This window comes from Microtus oregoni, unplaced genomic scaffold (assembly GCF_018167655.1).
Source record: "Microtus oregoni isolate MIOR12 unplaced genomic scaffold, Mior012 000069F_ref0000032, whole genome shotgun sequence".
NCBI lineage: Eukaryota > Metazoa > Chordata > Mammalia > Rodentia > Cricetidae > Microtus > Microtus oregoni.
In genome coordinates, this window is record NW_024543976.1 from 5,077,567 (window position 1) to 5,090,684 (window position 13,118).

Below are 13,118 nucleotides of genomic sequence, written 5' to 3' on the forward strand. Positions count from 1 at the left end.
AATGAATTTGTAATTATTTCTTATTCTTTAATTTGGTAAATTTTTTATATGATTTTTATTCGTCTGTAAATATAGTTTGGTGCTATTCACAAGTAACATTGAATGGGCCTGAAATTTTTTTAGTATTGGGTTAAAACATTAAAAAAGTTAAATGTGTGTATGTTTGTGTGTATGTGTAAGTATGTGCATTCTGTGGTACATGTGTGGAGGTTAGATGACAACCATCAGGAGTCAATTCTCTCTTTCTACCCTGTGGGTCCTGGGAGTTGATCTCAGGTTATAAGACTTAGTGGTATTTAGTGGTAGGCATCTTTACCCATAGATTCATCTTACTGGCTCTAGTAGGTTTAAACTATGAATCTGACAAAAATTGATATATAGGATCCAGTAAGATGACTCATGTGTTCAGTGTACAGAGCAGTTTCAGACAAGATCTTTATACATTAATCTTAATGTGTGTTAAATTACCAGATAATATATATATAAAAGAGAAATATTAACAGAAAATGTACTCTATTCTGTACTCATTTATAAGGAAAAATATTCATAGCATGAGTCAAGAAAGCTTTCTTGAATTCAGAAAAATTTCATTTCTAGTTGATCTAGGCATAAATTCAAGACAATCTAAATTCTATACTGAAGTCTCTACTACATTGATTGTGAATGTAAAGAATAAAAGGGAAACCAGATCAAAATACATCAAGTTCAAGATTTAGAGTTCTTTAATCGTCCAGGTTAGTTTATATCACTTGAAATAGAAGATACGTATATAGCAACTTCATTTACTCTACTCAATCCATTATACTATCTTTATATAAGTCTCTTATATAGGTTGAATAAGACTGATAGAAAGGCCTACTGGCTGTGGTCCAGCTAGTTCAACAATAGCTGTCTACTAATGGAAGTTCTAAGAATCCATTTGGATGTCTCAGCTGGTTTTCTGTATACACTGGAATCCTGAAGAAGTAGGCTCTAATGCCAGAGAAGGGATAGACTTGCCAGTGAGAGCAAGAAGGTGAATAGAAGAAATTTACTTTCTTTATGTCCTTTATATTGGCTGGCAACAGAAGGTGTAGTCCAGATTAAACACGTACCTTCCAACTTCAAGAGATCTAGGTTAAAAGTGGATCTTCACACTTCAAATGATTTAGTTAATTAAAAAAATCCATCACTAATGTACCCAGCCCCTTGAGTTTTTGTTAATTCCTCACATAGTCAACTTTTCAACCAAGAGTATCCACCACTGATGCTCATCGTCCTACAAATAAAGCCATTTTAATGAAGGGAAACAAAAAGTCAGCATGACCCCAGGTTAGCAGACACTATATCTCTGATGTGGTAGGTAAGTGAATAACGACACTTGAACATTCTCAGTGATATTTCTGACAACTCATCCCACAAACCTCACACCCCAGACCAGTTAGAACACAATTCAGAAACCAGAGAGCCTAAGTGTCTGTAAATACCACTGTCTTTCAGGAAAAAATCTAATGCTAGCATTTCTGTGTCTGTACAGGAAGCGAACGTCCAGCAGCAGTGACTCCGGTTCACTGTAAACTGTAAAAACCCTATGTTGAAACCCACGATCACCCAGAATATCAGAGAAACATGGAGTGAATGTTGTTCCCCTTAGAAGGGGCGAGGAGAGGAAACTGAGCCTGTAAATTCTATTTGTAGCCCAATGCTTTACCCAGGCTTCATTGGTCCTGAAACTCCCAAAATCTTTACCATCACTTAGAGGTTCAATAGAGCCTCACTATCTGCAGAAACAGAGTTGAAAGGTTTCACTCAATAAGAACAGCCTGACATTTCCTCAAACTTGCTTTGATAACCAAGGATTATCAAAACAATAGCAAAGTCTACTGTTGTCAGAATGCTTATAGATTGGGTATAGGCTAGGGTTGAGCTTCAAGACTCCAAGAATAAACAATGTTAGCATATCAACTTATAAATGTTTTGCAAAATAGATGAAAATTGTGTTGTTGTGGAATGTTCATCACAGATGACCATTCAGACATGTGTTTAAGCTAAAAAAATGTCTTTTTTAGCTGGCTGGTGACTACACTGTGTGTTTGCTATCTCAGTGCAGTCCCAAGCTTTTCTCAGAGTTTTTAAGCACAAACCCACATCTGGGTTGACATACTTAGTTAACAAGAACAATTAGCCAACAGTGGAACCATAGAAGCAGAAGAGCAAGGTTTGTACATTTAATGACTTTCCTAGCATTGTGGATTTTGGTAAATCAGGCATTTGTTTTGGTTTTGTTATGAAGTTTGTTGTGTTGCCTATGTGCTACGTTGTGTGGTCTGAATGGTACTTCCATCATGTTGTCAGCTGTGCTAAGGTCTGTGAGCCTGTTAAAATGTTAAAATACATGCTAAAATGGAGAACTTTAAAGACTTGGTGAATCAAATATAAGTTATAGGAATGTTGGTTGTAATTATTAAAAAGTTTAGTATAAATCTAGCTGTGAGCTATGACACTCAAATACGAAATGGATTTCAGGTGCTTAGATAGCCTTCTGTGGGCTCTGTGGGTCTGAATTCAGGTCTTCAGACGTGTAAGGCAAGTGAGCCATCTCTCCAGCCCAGTTATGGCTTTTCCTGTGGTATTACTATAAAGAGAGGACATAAGTGTGAAACTCAAGGTTATAGAGGAGTCGCAGCAGCAGCTGGGGGCAGCTAGTCCCCCTCCACCCACAGTAAGAAAGCAGAGAGCAATGTATGAGTGCACGTGTTCTATGTTAGCCTCCCTTTCCATATACACAGTCAGGGATCAGCAGCTAGGGAATGGGGCCACCCACAGTGGGCAGCACTTCCTATCTCAATTAACATAAGCAAAATAGTTTCCCAAGTACAAGTCCAGAGGTTCATCTCCCATGTGATTCTATAATCTGTCGATAAAACCACCCACCACAATGTTAAACCTAAAAATTGGTGTTGATTTATATGACATAAATTCAGATAAAAGGGCAATTCATATATCTTAGCGTTTATTTAAAGTGAGTAGATGTTTTTAGATTTAAGCATATTTGATCCCCTTGCTACAGCTAATGTGGATATATGATCAGTAAGTGTGAATAAAGCTTAGAAGGCCTGAATAACCAACCCATTATGTTGTTTTGCAATATCAGTGTTTTTTTTTTCTGTCATTGATTCTGATTTTTGACAGCTACAAGATTTTAGCCTAATCAGAAACCAAGTTATGTTTTACACATATCTCTCTAAGGAGAACATTAGCATCATCTGTCACCATGTCAAGGAAACAAAATTTCAGGTAAAACAATTCTTTAACATAAACATTCTTAGTAAATAGGTGCCCGTTAGTCAAACAGAACTCCTCATGAAGTCTTGAAAGCCTTTCTTGTATGGTTGTTTCTTCCTTTGTAGTTTCAAACACATGAGGAGATTTCATCTTTGCCTTGAGCTGATCCACCAACACTCGCCATTCCTGAGCCAAACCCTCCAAGGATGCATCATCCACTCCAAAGACAGTTCGATAATAGTTCATACTTTTCCTAAGATTCTCCACATCATTGCCCATTAAGAGGGTCAGTGAAGGGATCATATTGAGTACGCCAGTTGCAAACGCTTCGAGGTAAATCCTCTGCTTCAGGAACTGCCGCTTCCTTTCAATGGCCGCATCTGTAATATTAGGCAATGAGAGCATAAAATTGTGTCGTTTGTGTACAGGGAGAGCATTCATAATCCTGTCCATCAAAATTTGGAAATCATAGTCAGATAAGATTTTACTAGAGATCAAGAAGATGGGTGGTACTTCAACTTTATTCTCCTCAAAGGTCCTCACACAGCTGCTGCGGATCTGCTCCAGGACCTTTTCTCTGTCAAAGGTTCGTGGTTTGAATTCCTTCTCATTTTTTAAGTCAGAGTCCACCTTGGTTCTCACGAAGTAGAAATCCTTCTTCATCATGCTGATTGCTTTGGCGAGGTCTATATCATTTTTCTTAAAGCGTGTGGCAGAAATAATGATGAAGAAATCATACTCGTTGAATTTCATTTTCTCCAGATAATCTTTGGGTGGGAAATTTGTGGTTCCAATCCCAGGCAGGTCCCAAAAAACCACATTGGGAATCTTGGGATGTGTGTAGGGATGTCTCTCCATGGTTGTTTCCACCACACCAGTTTTAGCTGCACCTTTCTCTTCATGCCCAATTCCCCTCAGGACATTGATGAAGCTGGACTTCCCTGATCCAGACTCTCCTGTCACAGCAACATTGAGTGGGGTGCTATCAATTTCTTTTAATGCATTAGTGATTGAAGAATTTGCCCCCTGCATGTTTCCTTGCGACAGGCTTAACTCAATTGAAGCTATGGTTTCCTGAGAGATGATTTTGCTTCCTACCTTGAACTTCTTAAAATATTCTTTAAAGCTGGAGGCCAAATCTTGGTGGCGCTCATCATTAGATGAAGAGAACAGTTGACCCATGACTATGAGCAACTAATGGCACTGAAGGAAAGAAGGAAGAGTCAGGAGGATGTTTATGAAATTTAAGATCTACATTTTATCAAATTTCATGTATATTTCCACATACCATCTTTAACAATTGCAATCCTGCATCTGATCTCCCACTGTGTTCATTTTATACATCTGAGACTTTGTGTCCTTTGACCAACATCATCCTATTTCCCTCTCCCACAGCTTTGCCCATCACCCTGCCTTCCACCTCTATGTGTTTGGCTTCTCTAGAGTTCACCAATAAGTGACACAGTAGGGCCATTCTTTCTGCAGGATCTGAAACCATCACATGAGACTTTAATGTTTTAGTCTCCATTGTGTCTTTGCAGATCCATCTTAACATTCAGTCTGCTCTGTGCCTCTGTCCCATGTAGACTTCATGACCAGAGGCCCTTCACATTACAGATTCCAGTACAAATCAGCTGTATTTGGTCATGGCCTCCATGTTGGGTTGCATGACTGACTGTACCTGCGTCTTTCATTCTTTATCATCTGTGCTACTTGGCCTTTGTGAACTGTTCAGTACTCATGGTATTTTCAAGAAAAATATTTTCTTCTTATTCCTCTACTTAGATCTGCTAATGGCCCCTCACACTTTCAAGCCTCTGGTTTCACACAGTCCCTTATTTATCTGCTCGGCATGTCTAACTTTCTAAATTTGCTCTTTAAGTGAAGTCTTTTTATTTGAACATTTATTCATGAACCCTTCCTGATCCATACATCTAACACTTTTGCAATAAAGAGTTGGATTGAAGGCCAATGGACAAGCTTCTTTATAAGGTGAAATGTGACCAAACTTTGCAAAATATAATGCATATTTATATGGGGTGTAGTGCTTGCCAGTCCAGTCACCATGCCATACAGATATGTCCTAGGATCAATTTCTTTTTTTCTTTCTTTTTTTTTTTTTGGATTTTTCAAGACAGGGTTTCTCCATAGCTTTTTTTTTGGTTCCTGTCCTGGAACTAGCTCTTGTAGACCAGGCTGGCCTCTAACTCACAGAGATCCGCCTGCCTCTGCCTCCCAAGTGCTGGGATTACAGGCGTGCGCCACCACCGCCCGGCACCAATTTCTTTTGAAGAGACTTAGCCTCCCTGAATAATTGAATCAACAGCCAAGCCAGAAAAATTCTGTTAGGGACATCACCCATCCCAATGGTTGCTTGGTACACGTAGATAGTACAAGCAGGGCACCTGCTGCATTAAAAATGAACACGGACAACATGTGCAGAAGACAGGAAGCTGAGTTGATATAGACGATAGCAACTCCTGGAACCTGAATTTGCCAATCTGTATTGGTGCTTGGGTTATATTCATAGGCTTAACTTCATAGATGGCCCAGTGGGAAAGAGAGAACTGGCAGGTACTAAGTCAGTTACTGTAGGAACAACAGGTGTAGATGGACATGTATAACTCAGTTCTACAGCATTCAGACTCCATGGCAGATTTTCATGCATCATTCCATAGCCCATAGAGTCCTGGAAACCAGGAAGCAGAGGCCATAAGCAAAGAGGGCTAACAACCTTCATGTTCCACTAGACTCTCTCTATTCCTTGGATTCATGTTAAATCTGGACACAAGAAGCTATCATGAGATGGAAAACAAGTAAAGCTACTGGCCTTCCCATAAAAATATTTGGGTACTCTGAATGCTGTAAAGCCATGTGAGATTAGCCTCCATGTGTGGATGCTCAGATAGGACAAGAACATGTGCCAATCCGTTATTGACTAAGCAAAGCAGGTACCTTCATGGACAGATTTCTTCCTGCATTCAGTTCCTTCAAAATATCATTTTCTTTATTGTCAGCTAAAATATTATTGTGGAAGCTGGGAATTCTGAGAGGCATTTATGTCCATCAATTTAATATTAAGCATGCTTAGGGAATGTAATTCTAAAAAGAGCTTGCTTAAAAGCTGGCCTATGCCTATATGAACATCTATGGACCCCATGAAGAAAACTGCTATGCTTCCTTTGCTAGGCAGTGAGTTAAAGCATCACTTTGGAAATAGCTCAATGCCTGCCTTGCCTAACTTATGTAATAAGTATTTATCCATTGTCTTATATTTTGCTTCATTTTGGCTTAAGCTCACGACAAGGTGGATTAAATGCAATGAATTTCTATTGTTGGTTAAACTGAAGAAGCCTTTCTCATCAAGTATCTCAGACAGAGATAAAGCCCGGAAGGGAGACATCTCAGGAGCCCAGTATTCAGCTCTTGATTAGCCTGATGGTCCTGAGAAATCTTTGTGGCCTTTCTGAATCGTCAGATGTTTTTCCACTCTGGCCAGTGTTGTAGGGCCCTTGAACCAACTCTTCAAAAAAGGTCTTAGAAGATTGGAAGAAACACTGGGTGTAATTTGTAGCTATCTAAATTGCTAACCAGGGGCACCTCAGCTTGTAAAGCAACCCCATTTCGGTTGGTGATCGTTACAGAAATTATAGTGGTTTGGTTTCCATGACTAAAACCACTTTTATCCCTAGATTCTTGCCCTCAACCCATAGATAGAGTTCTTGACTACAAGCATGCACTGTAGGCTTCTCATCAATCATGTGGCACAGACCCATAAGAAAGGATTCCCTCTTCTGCCACATGGGCCTGATCTCAGAGCCTGTGTCATGCTGTTCTCTGCCTGTCTGTCTATGGCATTCACAACCCTTTTAACAAATCTCTTACTCAAACAACAATCTTGCCCAGTGTGCTTCTAGAATACCAGACCTGGGATCTTTCCTAATGGTACGGAGATGGAGATGGAGTTTCTCATCCTATAGAGCTACGTAAAGGCATCTCAGGGGGAAAGGTTGGGATCTGTGTTTGTTTTACTGATTAGATGATTTGTGTTTTCCATGTTCCAAAAACTTCCAGATGTGTGTTTTTACAACTTAGTTTTGTAAGCAGCCAAGTCAAAATTTCAGGTAAGTAAAGAAAATAGTTTTCATGTTTTCAAGTTTTCCACCTTCACCAACATTCTGTTTAGTCATCCTGTTTAAGGAACTACATACTGAGACAGAAGTTTTCTAATTTGCTTCAACAGAAAATTAAAACTTTTAAAGAACAGATTTAAGATTGAAGCTCACTTAGAGATACTGAAAAGGTAATCAGAGCATAAGACTTAAAAAAATAACCTGCAGGATACATTTCACAAATATTCCTTGGCTGTGTTAAAATGCATTTGATATAGATTTTATGTATGTATATATTGTGTTATATCTACATCCAGGATTATGCTCATATACTGCTTCCATGGCACCAAATGACCTTGTAGAGGGGATTATGCTAAATTGAAATTATTAGATGAGACTAAATCCTTTTTAGTGCACATAAATAAATCTTTGCAAATAACTTAGATTTGCTGGTGAAAGGCAATTTTACCTTCAGAATTATTAACGTGTGTTCTTCCTGAGCTTCTGGCTAATTGGGTTAATACTTGTCTGTTGAATATTACAATGACCTTTGCTTTCCTAAGACACATTGTGGCTGGAACTATCGTAGTTAACTCTCGACAAGATAAAGTTTCTACTAAGAGACAACAGAGGCCCTAGCATAACAAACGAAAACTCAGACCTGAGCACAGTCACTGCTCAGAATGGCATCCACAGATTTGTTTTAGTGGATTAACGCCAATAAATGGTTTGAGTTAGGATTCCACTGCTTTCTAATTTAAAAGCACACAACCATTCTGTTTTGTTTTCCTGGGGTGTGAGCTGTGTAGCCTCTAGTTAAAGAAATCTCTGTGTTCTGTTCTCTATCAACTATAGTTAAAAGTTATTAAAATTCCTAAGGCCAAAGCTCACTACACTGATACAAATCTAAAATTCATCTTGTTTATATCAATAAGTTTCTCTTAAGATACTGATTTTTCTTTGGGTAACATTTACAAAAGGAGACTTTAACCAAAATAATATTCATCAGAACCATAAGATAAAGGTTGTGATAAGTCACAAAACATTGTGTCCAATAGCAGTTCATGGCTAGTACATAATACATTTTTTATACACATTTATGGGATTAGATGTTTTAATACCTAAATTGGTATGCACATTTTTTGTATAAATTTCTAAACTTTATGTTTCCTTAAGGCGGTAACTGTTCCTGTTTCCTGCTGATGTCCTGACTGTTGGCAGGGCCAGGCCCTCAGCCCCAGCACCGCTAGCAACACAGCAGAGCATGGTCCACAACAGCCACAGAGCCAGACCCTCTTCCCCACACTCAGAAAAGTGATGACTCTACAGGGTGCTGGGGTGCCACTCAGCTCCTGGCCTCCTGGCTAGGCAAGTCCTACTATAAAGCCAGGGTCCCCTCTGAGTTTTGTTACTGTCTCTCAAGCTGGACAGACATCCAGGTTCAACTCTGTCAGCCTCACTAAACCTAATGGAGGCAGTGAGTGGTGGGGTGGTGGAGCAGGGGATGGAAGAGGTGTCAGATTTAAGCTATTGTGATGGTGACTGAAATGAAGTATTTGGTAATAAATTTGGCCACTCACAAAAGCTGACTGAATCTGGATGAAAATGAAAGTAGTTGGATCTATCAGGGCAACCATGAGCCTGAATCCTTTGCATTTAGCCTGGGGGAAAGTTACTAAGACTAAAGTTGCTGGGGATCTTTTTATAAAAGCCTCCCATCCTTTTGGTTCCCATGTCTTAGTCTACTTATGCACACTCTAAGACTGTCTTGGGCCAGCAAGACTGAGCAGGCAAGGGTACATGTCCCTAAATCAGATGATGTGAGTTCTAATCCTAAGACTCACATAGCAGACAGAACTGATTTCCACACCTTGTCTTTTGACCTCCACAAGCATACTCTAGCATGTGAGCACCTAGCTCTGGTGTATGAGGACACAGAGAATGAATACATAAATGTTATTAAAAACAAATAAAATGCATTGTATAAAATTCTCAACGAAGTACCGAACAAGAAAAAGAAAATAAACAAGAAAAAATGGTCTTAAATGTCTTACACAGAGTATGACCACAACAAACTATAGTGACATGAAATATTAATCAGTACAAAAGGATGCCTTTCTTCACTAGTGCCCCAACTTCATGATAAAACCCACCAAGTTAAGGAGGATTCCCTCATTAAAAATGGCCCCCAGTATCAAGTGCTGCTGTTTTGATAATTGGGCCAATTTCCTTCTAAATATTTTGGACTATACCAGAGATTACTGATGCTCTCAGCCTTGCTGAGACAAAGATTTTGTGGTTGTTTTTATTCCCCATTTGTATTTTTGTCTGGTTTTTAAACTTTTATTTATTTCTTTTCAGTGGGTAGTGTTTTGATGCTACCCAGTGGGTAATCTCATAACTGGTCAAAGTGGTGAGAGTAAGTGATGGTTGAGTGCTCATTCTTAAATAAAATAGTGAAATTTTTTATCAATCCTCCACCCTAACCAGGTTTAGAGAACACCACAGAAAACAGAGAATGGGGCAGGGGGAGTGGCGTGAAATAATTTCTTCTGACTACGACATGGCACTTGCAGGTGTAAACTCCTGGCATCTGGGGTTACCTGCAGGAGACTTACATAAGATTTAGCTTGTTCACATTTCAGCAGGAACAAGATCAGAGGCACATGATGCCTTATTCTTAGCTTAGGATTACAAGTTGGTGTGGGGGAGAAAGAGTCATTTTTCTATAGAGATATGACAACTAGAAAGTTGAGCATGATCAAGTAAATAATCCCACACCAGAACAAGCAAGTGATCCTGGTTAAAATCAATGGTGTATTAAAAAAATGTGAAGAAGACAAAACATAGGGGCATCCATGGGAAGAGGAAGGATCCCAGAGAGAATAAGAATGGGAAAAGACAGAGAAATAGTGGGTGAAGATGATCAAAATACTACAAAGATGCATTAATTTGTCATACAGCAAATACAAATATTTTTAAAACAAAAACAAACCCTAAAATTGTTCCCCAGCAAAGTTACAGCAGAAGCATCCTACAGAGGGCATCTTTTACCCGAATCTAGTTTCCATTGGGGTTTAAAATAAATATCCTGAACTGGGTAGAATGGGACAAGAAACGAATACTGGGAAATAACAAGATTGAGATACAACAATACAACAATTTTCATATATTCTATAGTTATAATTCACAACACATATATACTGAAATGCTCATTTTCCTCTAACAAACAAACAAAACCCAAATCTAAAACAACTGGGTAAATTTTAAATAATAACCTTGTTATTTGCTTTAGGTCTATCTAAACTTGAATAATTACCTAAGAACATCTTTAAGTCAGTCCTGTCTGCCTCCAATCAAAGACCCCTAGCTTCCAAACTGAGGTTCCCAACTCTGAAGATTTCTCTCTAAATGTCTTATTATTCACAGGCTTTCTAGGAAAGAGACAGAGGAGGGTGAGAAGTCAGATCTGAATGCCTAGTTACCAGAAAATCCTGTGTCCAGGGGATGCTCTCACTGCTCAGGAAAGGAATAGCCCTCAGCTGTGCTGGAGGTCCCTCACTGGAACTCCCTCTGCTTCCTCAGCAGAAACCAGGAAGATGGGTAGCTCTTTTGTCTTGACTTTTGTCCCACCTTCAGAGTGTGCTAGCCAATCACATAGGAGAGGGGGGTCCAGTTTCTTTCCAGAATCTCCTACATTTCTGAGAACATGAAAGTGAAACTCAACGTGCTTTTGTTTCTTTTCATTGCTTCCACAATTCAAGGAAAAGGAAATTGCAATCACAAAGTTGCATTTTAACCTAATGTTTAGCCCTTGAGAGGCGCTCCAAAATCAACTTACTAATGAGGTTAGAAGATTTTCCATGACCCATTAGAGTTTATTTTCTCTTGACCCCTGTGTGCTGGATAGTTTATGTCAACTTGACCCAAGTTGTAGTAGTCTTAGAAGAGGGAACTTCAAAAAAGAAAATTTTCTTCATAAGATTGAGCTTCAGGCAAACCTGTACAACATTGTGTAAATTAGTGATTGTTGGGGGAGGGCCCAGCTCCTTGTGGATGGTGCCAGCCTTGAGTTGGTGGTCTTGGGTTCTAACAAGGCACAGCTGGAACAAGCCATGGGGAGCAAGCCAGTAAGCAGCATCCAGGGTCTCTACATCAACAACTGCTTCCAGGTTCCCCTCCTTCTCCATCTCATGGTGTTTCATCACAGAAACAGAAACCTTAAAATAACATGGTAATAGGATTATGGGCTATGGTGAGAGATCTGGCATGTTGTTTTGAGAAAGACTGTGAAAGGACCTTGGAACTAGAAATTTATTAGGAGTTCAAAGCTTGATGACATTTTATTTTGTAGCTTGGAAGATAAGAATGTTGAGAGTAAAGCAAACAGTGGAGGCCTAACTTGAGAAGTTCCAGAGAGAAGTTTGCAAGTCACTTAAAGACTAAAAATGAGATCTGTGGTTATGGTTAGCTGGAACTGAAGAATTAGCTGTAATTAACAAGAGCAAAGCTAATGAAGTAAGTCTTTGTTTTACAGGGACAATAGATGCTGGTCAACTGTAGCTAAGAAATTAGTGGTGATTAAGAAGAGGCAACATCACTGAGGCAGAGTCACTCTGGGGAAGTGTGCCCCTGCTGGAGGTTTTGATTGGGATTGCACTGAATCTGTGAGTCTGTTTTGGTAAAATAGTCATTTTAAAAATACAAATTCTCAGAGTTTTGATTTGCATTTCTCTGATGACTAAGGATGTTGAACATTTCCTTAAGTGACTTTCAGCCATTTTAGATTCCTCTGTTGAGAGTTCTCTGTTTAGGTCTGTACTCCATTTTTTTTTATTGGATTATGTGATCTTTTGGTGTCCAATTTCTTGAGTTCTTTGTATATTTTGGAGATCAGACCTCTGTCTGATGTGGGGTTAGTGAAGATCTTTTCCCATTCTGTAGGCTGTCATTTTGTCTTGTTGACCGTGTCCTTTGCTTTACAGAAGCTCTTCTGTTTCAGGAGGTTCCATTTATTAATTGTTTCTCTCAGTGTTTGTGCTGCTGGGGTTCTACTTAGGAAGTGGTTCCCACTTTCTCTTCTATAAGGTTCAGTGTGGCTGGCTTTCTGTTAAGGTCTTTGATCCATTTGGACTTGAGTTTTGCATGGTGATAGATATGGGTCTATTTTCATTCTTCTACATGTTGATATCCAGTTATGCCAGCACCTCTTGTTAAATATGCTTTCTTTTTTTCCATTTGATATTTTTTGCTTCTTTATCAAAGATCAGGTGTTTGAAGATATGTGGATTGATATCCAGGTCTTCTATTCAGTTCCATTGGTCCTCCTGTCTGTTCTTATGCCAATACCAGTACTGTAGCTCTGTAGTAGAGTTTGAAGTCAGAAATTGTGATGCCTCCAGAAGTTCTTTTATTGTACAGAATTGTTTTGGCTATCCTGGGTTTATTGCTTTTCCATATGAAGTTGAGTACTGTTCTTTCGAGGTCTTTGTAGAACTTTGCTGGGATTTTGGTGGGCATTGCGTTGAATAAATAGATTGCTTTCTGTACGATTGCCCCCTTCCTCCATCTCAACCATCCCACTCTTCCAAGCTCTCCCTAACCCCCCTCTTCTCCCTTCTCTCTCCCTGTCACCCCTTTCCCCCACCCCACCTCCACTCCCATGCTCCCAACTTTTGCCTAGCGATCTTGTCTGCTTCCAATTTCCAGGAGGATCTATATATGTTTTCTTTGTATTCACCT

The 13,118-nt window shown here is 39.3% G+C and overlaps 1 protein-coding gene across 1 annotated transcript; it reads right to left on the minus strand.

Annotated features, from left to right (window-relative positions):
- Positions 1 to 707: 707 nt before the first annotated feature.
- On the minus strand, positions 708 to 10,959 carry LOC121440656 (interferon-inducible GTPase 1-like). The gene is made up of 2 exons (XM_041641449.1): positions 10,862 to 10,959; positions 708 to 4,467 (listed from the first exon to the last, which is right to left on the minus strand). Exon 2 carries the CDS (start codon positions 4,444 to 4,446, stop codon positions 3,187 to 3,189), a length of 1,260 nt encoding a protein of 419 aa, XP_041497383.1. The 5' UTR covers positions 4,447 to 4,467; positions 10,862 to 10,959; the 3' UTR covers positions 708 to 3,186.
- Between the last annotated feature and the right edge of the window lie 2,159 nt (positions 10,960 to 13,118).